This window comes from Castanea sativa, chromosome 10, assembly GCF_040712315.1.
Source record: "Castanea sativa cultivar Marrone di Chiusa Pesio chromosome 10, ASM4071231v1".
NCBI lineage: Eukaryota > Viridiplantae > Streptophyta > Magnoliopsida > Fagales > Fagaceae > Castanea > Castanea sativa.
The window spans coordinates 25,515,639-25,534,201 of NC_134022.1; the positions used below are offsets into that span (position 1 = coordinate 25,515,639).

Below are 18,563 nucleotides of genomic sequence, written 5' to 3' on the forward strand. Positions count from 1 at the left end.
ACCTAACCTATATAATTTTTATCAATTTCCATATATCTAAAATTAAAATACAATTACAATCATAAATATAGTAATAAACATATAAAAACAACTATAAATTAAGCAATAATATCAAGATAACTAATAACTTTTTAAGCTAAATTGGTCAAACGGATTAGACATGTTTGCATGTTGAACACGAACACAACCCATTTATCAAACAGGTTAGCTATGTCAACCTGAATATAACCCAAACCTGTTTAGCCTCAACCCATGACCTATTTATAAACCGGTTAGTCGTGTCGAGTTTGCAGGCCATGTCAGATTTTGCCACCCCTACTTACTATACATCCATAACAAAAGTTAACAAGAGCTTAAATTTTAAATTTACCAACTACCTTTAAAACCGAGAAAAGGTACATAACATTTTTTATGGAGTAGTAAATTAATAATTATAAAAAAATGTAAATTGAATTTCACATAAAATTATACAAATGATAAATATAGTTTTTGTTACAAAAGAAATTTTTTTACAACAATTTTTTAGATAACAACCACTTCATACAATAATTCTTGTAAAATCTCTCACCCGAACTTATCTAATATTTCATTCCAATGCCTCCTCAATGAAATCCAATAAATTTGTGCATACATCAACCTGAGAGAGATAAAAGAATTGGGGTTAAACCAATTTAAAAAAAAAAAAAAAAAGTGGAAACTTTAATCAACAAACCAAGTAGCTACCGTGCGTGTTATTAAAGATATAGTGTAGGTTTGTTAGAGTTTGTGTTTGATTTAAATTGGGAAACCAAGTAGCAGCGTAATCCCCTAAAAAAAGTAACATAAATTCCTATAAAAAAAAAAGTAGCATATATTCCGAAAAAAAAAGTAGAGTTTGTGTTTGATTGCGGGCTTAAACAAAAAGAAAAAACCCTTACCAATATCCTCTCAAAAATAAAAGTAACATAAATTCATATGAAAAAAAAATATTTAAAAAAAAAAAACCAAACCAAGTAGCGTTATCCCCCCAAAAAAAAAGTAGCGTATATTTTGAATAAAAAAAACCAAAAAAAGAGTTTGTATTTGATTGCAGGCCAAGAAAAAAAAAAAAAAGCCCTTATCAGTATCCTTTTTCAAGTAGCCAGTTCAAGCACAAACCCTCCTTTTTGAAATTTCTAAGTCAACCATGGGTAATAAGCAACTGTCAAACACCCTTGAATCCCTAATCACATTAACCCAAAAGTAAGTACTCCTCAAACTTTGAATACTTGGTAGCTATGACAGGTAAGAACTCAAAGAAAGTCAATGATAAACAAAAGAAAAGAAAAGAAGAAGAACTTGTAAAAGATAAAACCTGAAAAGCTGTTAGAACCTTTAACAATGTCTGTTTAAATTGTTTAGAAACCAAATCTGAAAGTATAAGAGGAAGAAAGAAGTGGATGTAGGGTTAAACTGAATGTCTTCAATATGAAGAAGAATGAGAGATAAAAACTAGCAAAGTGTAGGTGAATTTGTGGGTTTTAAAGTATAGAAGTTTTAATTTACATACTTGTTCCTCGTAGTTGAAAACTTGTAAGTGAGTATGATGAGGGTATTTTAGAAATCAAAGTTGAGATCCTAGAAAAGGGAAGCCCCTTAAATAGGAGTATATATATATATCGCAAAAAAAAAAAAACCATCAGCATTAATCCAAAGCAAATCCAAAAGGCATAGAAGAAACATTCACCTCTAAAAAGCAAATCCAAATAGCAAAAAGTCGATTAGACCAAAATCACTTATGGCTCTGCCAAAGTCCCCACTTCATCTTCCCCACAGCATCAATAAAAGGTAAATATGACACACAATAGCTATAGTGCTTGGTATTAATAATAGTATTATTACCGAGCTCTGCATGTAGCTATTTTCTTTTTCTTTTTTCAAAATTTTGAACAGTAATAAAGAGTGATATATGGTGAATTATTTTTTGTTATTTCTAGCTATTGTGCTGGTTAATTTAGCTGAAAATGGATTTATAAAGCCAGATGTGAGTGCTCAACATATGCATTGTTAATTGAATTGATGCTGATGGCAGTCTTACCTAAAATAGTGTTGACAGTGATGGCAATATATAAAGGTTCTAGTAATAACTCATTATAAACTCACTGCAAATGAACTCTCATTACTAGAATCCTTATATGGTCCATGCCTAAGTGATGATAGTGTATTTTTCATAATTTGGTAGTACTTTATTAGTACTAGCTTGTAACACAGGTGTACCACTAACCTAACTTCTTTCTAAAAAACAAGTCTCCTAACTTTCTCTTAATAATGAAAAAAAAAAAATTGGCTACAAACTTAATTGTAAACTAAGGTTACAAATCTTACTAAAAAATTAACATGACTACATATTTTGAAAATCAAACTATTGAAATGCATGTTCTTTGTGTTCTTATCATACATATCAAATTTCAGGGCCAATCGAATATTATTTATCATTGATCTATAAGCTTTTTTTTTTTTTTTGAGAGAGTTGATCTATAAGCTTATAGGCTATAGCTTTAGACTACAATAAATAAAGAATAAGAGGAGACTTCTAAGTCCTAACTTAAAAAATGATAAAGTTTAACTACAAAATTAGTTGTAACTTAAGGAAACAACCTTACTCAATAAAATAAACATTACTACATATTTTGAAAATCTAACTATTGAATTGCATGTTCTTTAAGCTCTTAATACATATGTCAAATTTTGAGTCAATCAGATATTTTTACTATATGATCTATAAACTTATATTTTATGTATAATTTTAAAATACAAAAATTTGCAATTTAAACAATTTATTGATGACATAGATATTGATCTTTAATTTTTTAGAAATTTTGCAAATATGAAAAATATAAGAAGATTTTATTCAATAGTAGATTTGTCAAAATTTACCTCCAATAAAAAGATATTAAGTAAGATTGTAACCTAAGACTACAACTAATTTTATACCTAAATTTTGTCCTAACTTAAATGGCAACTCACAAGCATAAGTTATTTTTTTCCACAAGTGAGAGAGCTCAGACTCAATCCATGGGCTTGTTCCTTTACTTAAAATTGTAGTAAAAAAGCTTGTAACCTTTGTCATGCAAGTAATTTTTTATTTTTTATTCTATATCAATTATATAAATAAATCTATCTATTATTTTTGGAGTATATTTATTTTCTGTCTAACAAATAGAAATAAACAATATTGTAATTTTCACCCTTATACAGTTTCTCTACAAACCAGAACGAAGGAGACTTTTCTATGTAGTTCAATGGCAGCATCAGGTTTCTCAAAAGCCAAACAGATGTAAACCTTATTATTGTGGTCCCTAAGGCATGAAACTTGGGATGTGGCAACAGCTGCATATGATATATCACGCAGCTCTCTCTTTCGCCTCCTACCTAATATACTAGTAATAAAAAGTTGAAAACCACATCAGCTCCCACTTTTTTAAGCAGTAGTCATAGTCATAATACCAATCATGATTCTTAAGCGAGTGGGATCGAGCACCGATGTAATTGTCAACCCTCAATTGCTATTTGTGAGTTCCGTATATCATCATTTTCTGCTTTATTTATTTTGTGTACTACTCGTGTAGTACTTTTGAGTTTGACAATTCAATACTTACGTTAATCTTATATTCTTATTCTTTTTTACAAATACAGTTTGCGGTAATATTTTTTTTTTTTTAAGTTATGTTAACGAATGTCCTTAGAGTATTGGTTAATAATCTATTTTAGGAAAGTTTTGACATCATTTTTATGGGAAATAAAAAAAGCTGTCAAAATATTAATTATTTTTCTTTCTTTTCCCATAAAAACTTTCTTTAAATAGATTATTAAACAATGTCCTAAGGGGCATTTGTTAGCATTTTCCTTCTTTTAATATTATTATAAAGCCAATTACAATAATACCCATCTAATAGTCAACTTTCAAATTAAACCGTTTTTTTTCAAAATGTTTCAATTAAAATCGGAGCTGGGCTATCTTAAAATCGGAATTGTTTCAAAATGTTTCATACTTAACTAAAAGTTATGAGTCATTATTAACTAAAAGTAACATAAATTCAATTTCCTTGAATCTTTAGTCATATTATATCTTCTTTTATAATAGAAAAAAGTATTAAAGTCTCATTTAGGGGTAAAAAAAGTGGGTCTTAAAGTGTTTACATAGTAAGACTCATAAATTATACAAATTAAAGAGGGTGATTATTGGAAGAGATCATGTGATTGCTTCATTAGAGGGTTCCAAACTTTCAATAGTAATGGTGGTTGACTGAGATCAAATTCGGAATCCTGTGAGTGGTTATTTTGAAAATATTGTATCATTGTTTCCTTAAAACATTCCAATATTAAATAGTTAAGCGCCTTGTAGGTTAGCCATATTGATAACGAAAATTAAATTTCCTTGAGTTTTTAGTAAGATTATAACTTACAATACAAAAAATTTTAAGTCTCTTTATAGTTAGGATCATAGATTATACAATCAAATATACAAAAGAGAGTGATTATTGGAAAAGATCACATGTGATTTCTTCTTTAAAAGGCTCCAATAGTAATGGTTGTAGATTAAGATCAAATTTGGAATCTTGGGAGTGATTACTTTGAAGATATTATATGATTGTTTCCTTATAAAATTCCAATATTAAATAGCTAAGAGATTAGAATTTGTGATTACGCCAAGTAGCTTCACCAAATTACAACAATATTTTGGATAAAAAAATTTTAGATAGAGACAACAACTTATTTGTTCTTATCAATTTCTTTAGAGAAAATAATAATAAGTTTTTTAACAAAACATGGAACATGCATTTAAGTTTCAGTTGATAACTAGAGACAATAACTTATTTGTACTTATCAATTTCTTTAAATAGTGTAACAATAAGTGTTTTAACAAAAGATGCAACATGCATCTAAGTTTCAGTTGATAGAGACAATAATTTATTTCTTCTTATCCATTTCTTTAAATAAAGTAACTATAAGTGTATTAAAAAAAAAACACGCAACATGATTTAAGTATCAGATGATAGAGACAACAACTTATTTATTCTTATTAATTTCTTTAGATAAAGTAACAATAATTTTTTTAACAAAACATGCAACATGCATCTAAGTTTTAGAAATATAAATCTTACTATAACTAAAATTCTATTATCAAAATTTCAAAACTTTTTTTTTTTGGGTTGCTACTAATTATGCATATGCATTTGTATTGGAAGGATATACATGTATAGATTCATTAAAGTTGATAAATTTATATGATACTCTATCTCTCTTTCTCTCTAACAATTTTTTTTTCCTAATAAGCAACTACTCTCATTAATTATTAAATTAATTTTTTTATTAATTGCTATGATATATTCATTCAAACTAAGGGATAAAATTAATAATAGTTTAATTCACAAAAAACTTTATTATTTAAATTTAAAAAATTTTAATTCTATTCAAACTAAAAGTTTATTATAAATTTTTTAACTTCCTTCCCTAAAAACAAAATAAAAAATATTAATATATGTGTTCTTTACTTAATTTCTCTTTCATTTTTTTTTAAATTTCAGAAAATTGGATTGTTTTTCATGTGTAATATTAATATATGTGTTCTTAAAGGTTAAAGCACAATATAACATCACTCAAGTTGTAGATATTAGGGTGTTAATTATTTGAATAAAAGCAACACTAAAATAGATGATTTAAATATCAAAATAAGACTTAAAAATGAAAATTATTTTAGGTGTACAAATACAATTGATTTTTTAATCTTAAGTTTGGAATTAATTATTTTAGGATAACCTTATTTGTGTAAGTATTAGAAAATCTTTAACTGCTTGAATTCAAATCACCCTCTTCATTAATAAATAAGGAATTATAAAAAATAATAATTAAAAGAATTTTATTGATAATTTTAATTAGAGATATTATATATAAGGACAAATATACAAAATTATGCATTTTATATAATAATAATCATTTATTTAGTTAGAAACGAGTTCTAAAATTATATAATAATAACTTATTTAGTTAATATTTCTTAAAAACATATTTATAAAGAAAATTCATGATTAAAGCCATGGACTTTCTCTAGTATGTTAGTAAAAAAGAACGTACAAAGTATTGGTTTTTTTTTTTAAATAGAACAAATACTTGGTGTTTTCAATAAATAATTATATTAGGGCATTTACAACGTTTTATTATCTTTATTATAGCACAAATAGCATATGGAATCTATATGGAGGGATTTTTAGTAAACAATGTATAGATAGTTAAACCTCGTTTGGGAGGAAGGAATGGAATGGAATAGAAATGAATGAAAAGAATAATTTAAAAATATTTTTTTCTTCTCTTATTTGGGAGTTTTAATGGAGGGAATAGAAAGTTCATTCCTTTGTTTAGAAGTTTAAGTACGATGGAATGTAATAGGTAGGAGGGAACATTCATTATTCTCTATTCCCTTAAAACCTCAAATTTTCATTCCTCCCGAAATTGGGAGGAATGAGAGATAATGAAATTAAATTTAATGATTTTTTTACTAAAACTCCCAAAATACCCCTATATATCAAGGAAGTCAATACCGTACCGGAGGTCGTACCGGTTTGGCCACCGGTACGATATATTTCGGATACCGGTCAATACCGGTGTACCGTTTCGGGTTTACCGCTATTTTATACACACACACACACCAAAATCTTTAGAACCATGTTTATAAGCATATAATATTTCACTAATATTATAGTAAATATAAAAATTTATCATAGAGCATTACCTCAATTCAGAACAAATTATTCATAATTTTAGACTTTAGTATCTGTAAGGACCAAAAGCTCATAAAATCAATCTTCGAAACGTTATTGTTGCTCTATTCACTTAAGAGTCCTCATACAATACATTTGGTAGAGAGGGTTCAACAACAAAAAAGCCCCCTCCTCGTAATCTCTTGATTCCTATTTATACTATTCTTTGCTTTCATCGTAGCCTTACACCTTGCAATCTGCGGTCCTTTTCCCGTGACACTTGTCCGTCGGCAATGGAACAAGATTCCACTTTGCATCCGTCTTGTTCAGGTCATGTCCACATTAATGCGACGGATAGAGGAGATGCTTGCTAATTAATGCGGCCAAAATGGTTGTTGCCCAGCATTTAATGCAACCTTGCAACCTTCCAAATCAGCCTATTACAACCAGATATTTGTAACATGCCCCTTATTTAGTTATCGTCCACGCCACCTCATCTTCGGGCACACCTGGAGAGACCTCATCTTTCATTCTTAAATGTTGGCCTTCCTTTCTTCGGGTCTTCGGGTTCTCAGGTCCTCGGGTCCTCACAGTATCAATTAAAAGAAAAAAAAACACAATATAAAAAATAGAAAGCTTAGTTGTTCATTGCATACTAAGAAAACAAATAATACTAATAAATTAATGTAAATAAGTTGTCATTATACCCTTACAAAAATTCAAAAATTATAAAACTAAAAAAAAAAAAAAATTTCCTGTACCGGCCGATATTGCCCGAAATTGGCCGATATGGCTAGTACGCGGCCAGTACTACCGGTATTTTTTTCGGTACAAAATAGAAGTGTACCGGTACCGGTGCACTAGCCGGTACGGTATGTACCGGCCAGTACGGCCGGTACCGGTACGGTATCGACCACCCTGCTATATATTCAACCTTTTATTTTAAAATATGGGTTTAATAGTAATACTGTTATAAAATGATTCGATTCGATTCGATTCGATTCCCTCCATGTTACTCTCAAATAAAATTACTTACATTCCATTCATTATTTTTATTACTTTATTTTAAAATATCCAATCAAGGTTACTTAATTTAATTTCATTCCATTCCATTCTTTTCCATTACTTAAATAAATTCTATTTTATTCCATTCCTTTTTATTCCCTTTTGATCATTCTATTTCATTTCACTTCATTTCCTTATGAACTCCCAAACAAAGCCTTAAGAAAAATCTTATCAAGGATTTAGATATTATTAATATTAGAGTAATACAACAGGTATAAACTATTTTAAAATATTTTTACAAAATGTTGGTATGGCCAACCTTTTATTGGTTTTCATCTAGGTCCACCATTAATATCACTTTTTTATTTACCAATAATCACTCACCACATTAGCAGTTTATAAAATAGTTTGTATCTTTAGCATTATTTTTAATATTAATGTATAAACAATTAGGATGAGATAATTTGAATTCAGGATGTTTCTATTAGAAATATTATAAAAAAAAAAAATTCAGTTCACCTATAAGACTCTTGGAAAAAATAAATATAATTAAAACTTTTAAAAATATTATATCTACATAAAATTTAAAACGTTTAACTTTTAGTTGAACTCAAAATATTTTTGCTCATCCATGAATTTTTTTTCTTTTGAGAATCGCTCATCCGTAAATACATACACGTGTATATGTAAGTTTTTTAGGTTGATCATGATGTAGGGTTTAAAAAAGCTTGATCTAGAATAATTAAAATATAATCCAATGGCCATGATCTTCGGTGTGTGGCACGTGCCATGACAGCCTCATTGAATAAGGACGGCAATTTGCGAGAAATGCAGGTACGTATTGGCATCTCTCATTTATGATCTCCGTCCCCACCCTTTAATAAACTCACATATCTAATTTATATTTATGCCCTCATTTACTCACACATCCTAAATTGGATCGACTCCCTCGTTATATATCAATCTCTCACACCCTCCTCTCTTTATTTGTTCTCCGTGACTCTTTTTTTTTTTTTCTCCACAGAGAGAGAGAGAGAGAGTGAGAGAGAGCAAAGAACAGAAACAACAATGGAAGGGATATCTGCTGGGGTGTACAAAGGTTTAAGAAGGTACTGGAGGAGGAGAGGCTACGAGAAGCTAAACGGGTCGGGTCGTAGGCGTAGGACGAAGCATGTGGAGCTGGGTTCGAACCGGAGGAGAAGGTTTTGGCGGATCAAGATCAAACCAAAGATTCGTTTGGGTTCGCCAAAGAAGTTCTTCGTTTGGCTTCGTGATGGGTACATGAAGATGATGATGAGTTTAGCTAACTCACGCACTTTCACCTCGAGTGGCTATGGTTTTGCTACTGCTGGGACCATGTACGATGGGATTAATGGGCTCACCAGGGGCCCACTTAAGGAATACGATGATAAGATGATTGTTGAGCTCTACAAGACTATGATGATGGCTCAGGGAGCTTTGGTGCCTCGCGATGCAGCAAACCTTGGCTCACAAATTGTTTACCAACGGTAAAAAAGTGTTACAATTAAATGGTTTTTTTTTTTTTTTTAGAATCTTAAAAATCTTGAGTCACATAGTATTAACTGTATTGTTGGGGAATTTTTAGGTACTGATAGTATGATAAATTGTGTTTTCTTTACTCTTACATTTACAGTGAACTCCATTCATGAATTTAATGAGAAGAGAAAACGCCTTTCTTCATGTTTCAAAAATACCCAAAAATGACTCGTATTGTAGTGGCTTGCTGCTCTCAAGAACACGAAGTGTGTTTGGTCTAAGAATACAAAGTGTGTTTGGTATAAAGGCAGCAAATCATGCAAATTGGATATTCCCTGCATAAGGTATTGCCAACAGAAAAAGAAAATTTACTTTCGACTCTTTGTTTTTTTTTTTTTTCCTTCATCTTTTTATGTTGTTATTGTAATTGTAACAATAATAATTAAGTAGATTTTTTCTGCTGGCAATAATGTTAAATTAGTAATGGTTATTTAGTGAAGCGTAATAGTTTCTCTCAAAATGAAGTCCATAGTTAATTTTATATGCCCAGTTCAATTATGTATTTATATTATATGCACTATTTGGTCTTATCTTAATTTTTGATACAAGATAGAATTATGCTCTAGTCTAATCTAAGTGTATCTAGTCTAATCTAAGTGTATATGTGTGAAACTCCCTCATAGAGACTTGAATCTTGGCCCATGCCCCCACACCTCACAAACACTTATACTTGTGGAGTAACCATTGCACCAAGGGTGTGTACGGTGATGGTCTTATCCTAATTAAGTTTATATATAATTGAATTTTTTTAGCACCCAATTATGAGACATTATTTGAAAGAATACAAAAAGAAAATGTTAAGTGAAAATTGTGGGGCAATAAAAATAAAAAGATAATTGGGATCCGTGTGAAAGACATTTTTATACTATTTAAGAAATTGTTTAGTCGTGAGTTCAACTGGGATAGTCTCTTATTCTCAATAAAAAAAAAATATATAAAGTCTCTTATTGTATTTTAGTCTAATAATAAAAAATAATTATAAAAACAATCTAAAATAATAATAATAATTATCCAATTACCGAGGCATCCCTAAGCTATTTAAATATGGTGGGAGTGATAAGGGATGACTAAACAATGGTCATGACCAGAAGAATCCAAGACTAGCTAGAACTAAATTAAGAAATATTAATTGTTTTATATAAATATTTTGGGGAATCGTTAGCTTTGGCCATTGCTAAAATATTATAGATTAGGAATTAATATATCTCAAGAATAGTTACCAAAAAGGAATATTGCTTCCTAAATGAAAGAATACAAAAAAATTATAAACTGCCTTCTGAGCTGTGGTACAATTGTGACCTTGCTGTACCTTGAGTGGTGGTTGAGAGATCTTCTTAAGATTGTCATGTACCATTAGTAAATTATCAAAACCAGTGCGATGCATGCTGCATTTCTTGCGCTATTGTATTTGTTTAATGGAAATGCAAAAAGAAATTCATTTTGATAGTATAATCTTTGTTAGCTTGCTGCATTTTCCCTCTTTTTCCGCTAGGCATACACATGGCTTTTTCAATATCATATATTATTTATGTTTTTTACCACCCCAAAAAAAATGGTAAGACCACAAAAAATCGACAATTTTGTCATAATTTAACACATGATGAGTTGTGAGTAGTGGAAGTAGAGTGGTGAGTTCACACCTTCACTACTCACAACTTATCACCTGCTAAAATTGTGTCAAAAATTGTGAACTTTTTTGGGGTTTTAGTATTGTTTTAAAAAAAATTAAGTTAAAAGGTAAAACTCACTTTCTAAACTTTACTAGAATTTATTTCATTTATCTAACTTTGATTTTGTTTATTTTAGTCCGTTTATTTTCAAGTTTATTCAAATAAAGAAGCTTTGTCAACTTTTGTTAAATTTAAAAAAAAAAATTCAAGAAAATATTTTTCAATCATTAATTGGATTTTTGTAATTTAAAAAATTAAAAATTTGAATAATTAACCGCAACATTTAACAAAAGCTGACAGAGATGCCTTAATTGAATAAACTTAAAACTTAAAAAATTGAAATGAATTCAAGTGAAACATAAAGAGTGAATTTTGCATTTTAGCCACACAAAAAAAATCATATTTGCTTTCTTTGAAGTTCATATCTTTTATATCTGCTGCTATTTTTAGTGTTCTAAGGGCCTATTTGTTTTGGTTTATTTTATGATTTAATTAGGTATCGTTCTTAAAATTTTAATGTTTTTAGATACAATACTTTTATTTAAAATAAGTCACAGCCAAAAATCACGAGTATTTAACAAATTCTTCATCCAAACACAGGATTAATGGTATGGTTGAAAACTTGAAATGGTCAAGGGATACCTGCAAAAAAAAAAGTCTGGTAAGAGTAGTGTTAGCCACCAACACTTGGCTATTGAAGCTACTGATAATATTCATTAGTTAGAAAAGAGGAGTGAATTTATTTTGAGAGATTTTTCTGTGTTGTACTTGTACCTTGTTCATTGATCTCTTTCCTTTTTAAGGTCGTTTTCGAGAGTTTATTGATCATAGTGAAACCCTTTTTTATATAAATTTTGCTATCATGGTAAGTGGCTGATAGTGGTTTTTAAGTAACAATCCGATCTAAATTAACTCCCGATTTGATCTATCTTTGGGCAGACTAAGCAGAGGTCATTATTGTCTTTGCCGAACAATTTACCAAGCTTAATAACATGGCCTAACAAAGTAGGTCAGATCACGTGAGATTGAAAACCAACCACATACATATCATTTACCAACTTTTAAAGTATTTGTATCAGTCCCCCCGTAAAAAAATTCATGTCTATTTTAGTATAAAAATTTATTTTTTTCTATTTTATATATTCATTTTTCAAAATACTTCACACAACAACGATCTTAGTATTTTAAGTTAGCAGGGGCCAAAGTATGAATAATAATAAAAAAAATCCAAATAAACATCCATATAGTATTGAAAAATTATAAATGCACAAAATTGTTGTTTCTAAATACATGAAGATGCAATCATCTACCAAAAAAGACAAAAACGAAAACAAAATTATGTTTTTTTTTTTTTCAATACTAGGTTGGCTAGGATTTTTTTTTTTTTTTTTAAGTTAAAGCATTCACAGTAGTGGTATTAAAAATTTTAGCTTTTAGTACCTCAAAAAGCCACATTTTCTATTTTACCACCTTGCTTTATAATACACCTAATATAAAATGTTCTATTTTTTATCACTTCATTTAAAATAACATAAACAATTCATTAAAATAAGAATTTTACTAATGTATGCCTTAAGAGCACACAATAGTACACCATTTTTAGAAGAAGAAAAAATTATCGAAAATTGAAAAAATTTTACAGCTTTTTCAATTTTTCATAAAATATTTCCAAAAATAGATGGCTTAATGTGTGCCCTATGAGCACACATTAACCAGACCCTTAAAATAATAAGGAAGAGAGAGAATTTGAGTTTTTTAATTGAAGAAAGAAATATAATCTTAATAAAATATTGTATTTTATTTTTAGCAACTTGCTACAGGTATTTATACTAGTTTATTGTAGTTAAGGGTGTTCACCAAAGCGCATAAACCGCAAAAATCGCACCAAAACCGCCCACAAAATAGTATAACCACACCGCAAATAATAGTGCACCGCCCCGCATCACACTGCACTACACCGCATGGTGCAGTGCAATTTGTAGTTTTACAATAAGAAAACCGCACAAATCGCACCACACCCTCTCTATATATTAATTTATTTAATTATTTTTAATATTAAATATATTATTAATAGTTTAATAAGCCTAGTTTAAAAAAAAAAAATTTTGATAACCCTAGCAAGTGTTGATTAGGAAAGCCAGCCCAAAAAAAAAAAAAAAAAAACTAGCTCAATAGTTTAAAACTTGGACCAAAACAAAGGGAAAAATTAGTTTTGGGCTGGGTAGAAAAAACCAAAAATTTGAAAAATATACCAAACTTCAAATCATTCAAACCGCATCTTATACACCTTCCTGCATATATGACCTAAAAATGAGGTGAGATGCAATGCAGTTAAGGTTTTGGCTAAACTTTAAACCGCGCCGCACATGTGACCACAAAAATAAGAAAAACCGTGCCTTGCCACACATGTTGATTAGGAAAGCCAGCCCAAAATAAAGAAAAACTAGCTCAATAGTTTAAAACTTCGACCAAAACAAAGGGAAAAATTAGTTTTGGGCTAGGTAGAAAAAACCCAAAATTTGAAAAATATACCCAACTTCAAATCATTTAAACCGCATCTTATACACATTCTCGCATATGTGACCTAAAAAATGAGGTGAGATGCAATGCAGTTAAGGTTTTGACTAAACTTTAAACCGCGCCGCACATGTGACTACAAAAATAAGGTGTGGTGCGGTGCACCACATTGTGAACACCCCTAACTGTAGTTGTATAAAATGTAGTTTTAGCTTCTCCAATAACATATAATTTTTTTTTTTGATTCTTTGGTGGTAAAATAGTTTTCTTTTTTTTTTTGACTAAAATACAATCACCATTGTGAATATTTTTATTAAGTTTTTAGGTTGGATAAAAAAATGACTAAAAAAAAATTTTGGACCTAGGGGGCTCAAGCCCCCTTGGCCTTCGGTTCCCACCTGGATTTGTGCCTGACTCCACATCACATTATTTATTTTATATTAGAGTTTATCAAAATAGTATTTCCTTATTAATTTTTTTATTATTATTCCAAATCATTATCTCTCTCTCTCCCTCTTCTTACAATTAAACCAAAAGAAGGAAATAATTATTAAAATATTCATTTGCAAAGCTACAAGTATTCGCATTGATTTGTGCAAAAATGTATGTTTATTTCAGTATAAAAACTTACTTTTTATATTTTCTATAATTATTTTTTAAAAATATTCACGTCAAATTATCTATTCAAAATCATATTTCATTAAAATATCAAAGACTGATGTGGAGGATTACACGGTTATTGTAATACAATTTTTTTTTTTTTTTTATAAAAATACATAAACTGATATGGAAAGTTTTAAAGTTTAATTTGATTGGGCAAAATATAGGGGAAATTATTGGATAGTCTCGGACTACAAGGTCAGCATGCTTACCTTGTAGTCAGGCCCAATAAGAAGAAGACAAGTATTAAAAATTTGATGACATAAGTTTGTTGCCATGTCACCTCAGTACTAACCCACTAGTCGACTAACATTCCTAACGTCCCTTTTAATTCGTCAGTTTTGACTCTTGAGAGGAGATTCAACTCCTCACTTGGCAGCGATGGAGACTTCAACACTACCCCGCCCATTGCCACAGGCCACCTCCACGTTTCCTCCCCTGCAATTCCTCTCCTCCGCATCGTTGATAGACAAATAGCAATCCAAATATCCAAACCTTCTAGACCTGAGAGGTATGTTGTTCCTCCAAAAAGGATGATATTGCCTGCTCCAAGATTCAAGCAATGAATGGGTGAGTCCACTTTCTCCTTTTGTTGGTCAGATGAAATTCCTAGATTTTCTTCTTCCACAAAATTTTCTGCCATAGGTATTCTTAATTGTTTACTATTTAAATTTTTATTTGTGTTTGCTTTTTTTTTATTTCCTTTGATACTCATGTTGATCTCTTTGATGATTATGGTTAGTATTTGATGGACTAATGTTTCTTGAATTACTTTTTTACTCGTTATTTTAGAATTTATGGCCAATTTTACAACTCTGGCTCATTCCTTTTGTACTCCGATTGTTTGATAAAATTCTCCAATGGAAAGACACTTTTTTAAAGAATTTTGGTATAGACCTTCATGAAACTAGCTTATTACCGTCAGAAAAGCTTGATGTAATTATCATAACTCATTCTTGGACATGTTATTGATAGTGCTTAGACATATTGGAGTTCACTTGTGATGTTTATTAATAACTGTAAATTTCACTTATGCTATTTTGTATTAATCGTGTGATGAATATATATATATAGTCATACATTATTTAGTTTTGATATTCAATCATTATGCAGAAGAAGTTCAGACTTTAGAGAAGCAAAATGAGTAGAGTTGGAGAAAAAGGTTTCACTACTACAAAAATCTAGAAGGATATGTCAAGGATATAAGTCTGATGATGCTTTCATTTGTGGAAACAATTATACTTTCTACATTGAAGCCTTGCTGCCTAGTTTTCTTTTAGGAATCCTTTGTTTTTACTTTTCGGTTGCCATCTATCAAAGTGAATCTGTTTTTAGATTGCTTTAGTTTGAAAGAGACTTCTTTTTGTACTTACAGATTTACTCAAATTTGAGTTGGAGCCCATGGAAAGTTATGTGCTAATTTTATATGCTTAGTTGCTTACATTCCGAAGAAAAGCTTTAATGATCTTGTAATGTGTAGGTTTTTTGAACTAAAAGAAAGATGCCTTATCTTAATTTAGTTTCTTGGAATTTGAAATCATTTAGTGGAAGTGCATATTATGGTAACGCTTGATGTAAAAGAGTAGTTTTAGGACCACAAATTATTCCACAACTTTTTTACCACAAATTATTTCACAATTTTTTTGCCACAACTTTAACATGACAGATTGTGAATAGTTAACTATCATTTACATATAAACCCAAAATTTTTTCTTTACCAATCACATTCTATCCCGTCACAATTGTGGCAAAAAATTGTGAAAAATTATGAGGTCCTAGATTTTTTTGATGTAAAATGGTTAGTGTGATAAACTTCAAACACATATACAAGATTTGTTGAATTCCATGATTTTTTTTCTTTCCAACAATGGTATATAAAGCATTTTAAAAAAATAATGCTATAGAAAGCAGATGTGAGAATGTCATTGTAGCAAAATGAATCTTAAGGTTAACCTACCTCAACTTTTTATTATGGTTAATGGTCTTGTTTTATAGTCATGACCAAGAGAATTACTGTGTAATTTAAATTGTCAACCATGTCCAATGAATTCAATATTAGTGGGCAATGAAAACACAAACTCACATTACATGTGTATTTTGAAATTACAAGAATTCAAATCTCATTGTTTTATTGAGAGAAAAGATAAAATTGTTTTGAATATCTAACAAAGAAAACATAAACAAAATAAGACCCCGGGCATAGCAAACACCTAGCCAGGGAGAAATAGAAAAAGATGCAACTTTGGAAATACAGCCAAAAGAACCAATAACCAGAAAACTACATCCAGGAAGCAGCTTATGAATGTTTGTAGGAAGCAATGAGTCTCTGCTATTCCCCCAAAAACTAATTGCTCCATCCAGAATATTTCTCGGCTGAATTTGGGTCTTCTCAAAGTAGAATTTCTTTCTATCATTCCAAATTGCCCTAGCCAATATTGCCCAAATTGCAAGCTCCTCGATATTCAGCTTTTTAGTCAGTTGTTTAAGAAAAAATCCTGTGTCATTACTACACTTCTGCACTTAGTGCACTTAATTAGTTAGGTATGAATATAGGGTGCTATCAAAACCTCAAAACAAAGATAAGCTGCACTTTCACAAATTTATATAACCAAGGAGGTATTATTACATCAAATGGGTTGCAATAGCATTAAAGAGTATAGACTAGTCACTACAAAGATTGATAGTATAAAAAACAATCCAAACAGAATTGACAAAAGAAAAGTGAAAAATAATGTTTAATTGACATAATATAGGATATTAAATTCCATCAACTTATTTTAGCATCACATTAACATGAATACAAAAGCCACAAGAAGTTTAATATAAGATATTAAATTCCATCAACTTATTTCAGCATTACATTAACATGAATACAAAAGCCACAAGAAGTTTAGACTAAACTACAGCTTGTATACCTGCCCGCAGGGCTCTTCAAGAATTACTGCATTTTTTATTCAGCCAAAAATAAGGATTCCTGAAATTTGTTTTTGATTAAGATCATCCTAACATGACAACTCCTTTTGACGTTTTACGTATGTGGAATATTAACTTGCTAATTCCAAAATAATCTCACAAGTACAGAAAGGCTTGAAATAAAAAGAAGCTACTAAAGCAATTATAGATTCACTGAAAGCCAGCAAATACTTCTCTCAAAGAAACTAAAAATTTTATAGTCCAACCAATGTATGTGTTTATTGTTAGGATAAATTTAATATGGATTTAGATATGGCTGAAGATAATTCCAAGCCACTTTCTAAAGATCACGTTGCTGCTCATTGAAGATAATGCCAAGCCACTTTCTAAAGATCATATTGCTGCTCAAAATTCAAATGTTCCTTTAGTTATCACACGATTAATACAAAATAGCATAAGTGAAATTTACAGTTATTAATAAACATCACAAGTGAACTCCAATATGTCTAAGCACTATCAATAAATGTCCAAGAATGAGTTATGATAATTACATCAAGCTTTTCTGATGGTAATAAGCAAGTTTCATGAAGGTCCCTACCAAAATTCTTTAAAAATGACAATCTTTTCATTGGAGAATTTTATCAAACAATCAGAGTACAGAAGGAATGAGGCAGAGTTGTAAAATCAATTGGCCATGAATTCTAAAATACCGAGTACAAAATAATTTAAGACGCATCAGTCCATCAAATACTAACTATAATCATCAAAGAGATCAACACGAGTATCAAAGGAAATCAAAGAAAAGCAAACACAAATAAAAATTTGAATAATAAACAATTAAGAATACTTATGGCAAACAATTAAGAATACCTATGGCAGAAAATTTTGTGTAAGAAGAAAATCTAGGAATTGCATCTGACCAACAGAAAGAGAAAGTGGACTCACCCATTCATTGCTTGAACCTTGGAGCAGGCAATATCATCCTTGTTGGAGGAACAACATACCTTTCAGGTCTAGAAGGTTTGGATAATTGGATTGCTATTTGTCTATCGACAATGCGAAGGCGAGGGATTGCAGGGGAGGAAACGTGGAGGTGGCCTACGGCAATGAGTGGGGCAGTCTTGAAGTCTCCATCGCTGCGAGTGAGGAGTTGAATCTCCTCTCGAGAGTCAGAACTGACGGGTTAAAAAAAGGGACGTTAGAAACGTTAGTAGACTAGTAGGTTAGTAGTGAGGTGACATGGCAACAAACTTATGTCATCAAATTTTTAATACCTGTCTTCTTCTTATTGGGCCGGACTACAAGGTAAGCATGCTGACCTTCTAGTCCGGGACTACCCAATAATTTCCCAAAATATAAAGCTTATTCTAGAGAGACTGACGTGAATGCCCCCAACAATTCATTTGCAAGGGAGTTGTTATCATTGTTTGTTTAGCCTTTAGAATGTGTTGAAAAACTTTGAATTATGAGTTATTAAGAGATTGGGTAGATGATAAACTTTGAATTTTTTTTTTTTTTTTTTTGA

At 30.2% G+C, this 18,563-nt stretch overlaps 1 protein-coding gene and 2 long non-coding RNA genes across 3 annotated transcripts; 2 read left to right on the top strand and 1 right to left on the bottom strand.

The window, feature by feature from the left end:
- Window positions 1–8,559: 8,559 nt before the first annotated feature.
- LOC142612755 (uncharacterized) lies at window positions 8,560–9,717 on the top strand. Its single transcript, XM_075784905.1, has 2 exons — window positions 8,560–9,229; window positions 9,376–9,717. Exons 1-2 carry the CDS (start codon window positions 8,790–8,792, stop codon window positions 9,389–9,391), a joined length of 456 nt encoding a protein of 151 aa, XP_075641020.1. The 5' UTR covers window positions 8,560–8,789; the 3' UTR covers window positions 9,392–9,717.
- Window positions 9,718–14,462: 4,745 nt separating this feature from the next.
- LOC142613016 (uncharacterized) lies at window positions 14,463–15,664 on the top strand. The gene is made up of 2 exons (XR_012840220.1): window positions 14,463–14,695; window positions 15,239–15,664. It is a non-coding gene; the product is annotated as an uncharacterized LOC142613016 (long non-coding RNA).
- Window positions 15,665–16,187: 523 nt separating this feature from the next.
- LOC142613017 (uncharacterized) lies at window positions 16,188–18,207 on the bottom strand. The gene is made up of 2 exons (XR_012840221.1): window positions 17,984–18,207; window positions 16,188–16,639 (listed from the first exon to the last, which is right to left on the bottom strand). It is a non-coding gene; the product is annotated as an uncharacterized LOC142613017 (long non-coding RNA).
- Between the last annotated feature and the right edge of the window lie 356 nt (window positions 18,208–18,563).

Bases quoted from the DNA above. Each gene is read 5' to 3' on its own strand.
- LOC142612755 (XM_075784905.1), top strand. From the start codon at position 8,790: ATGGAAGGGATATCTGCTGGGGTGTACAAAGGTTTAAGAAGGTACTGG.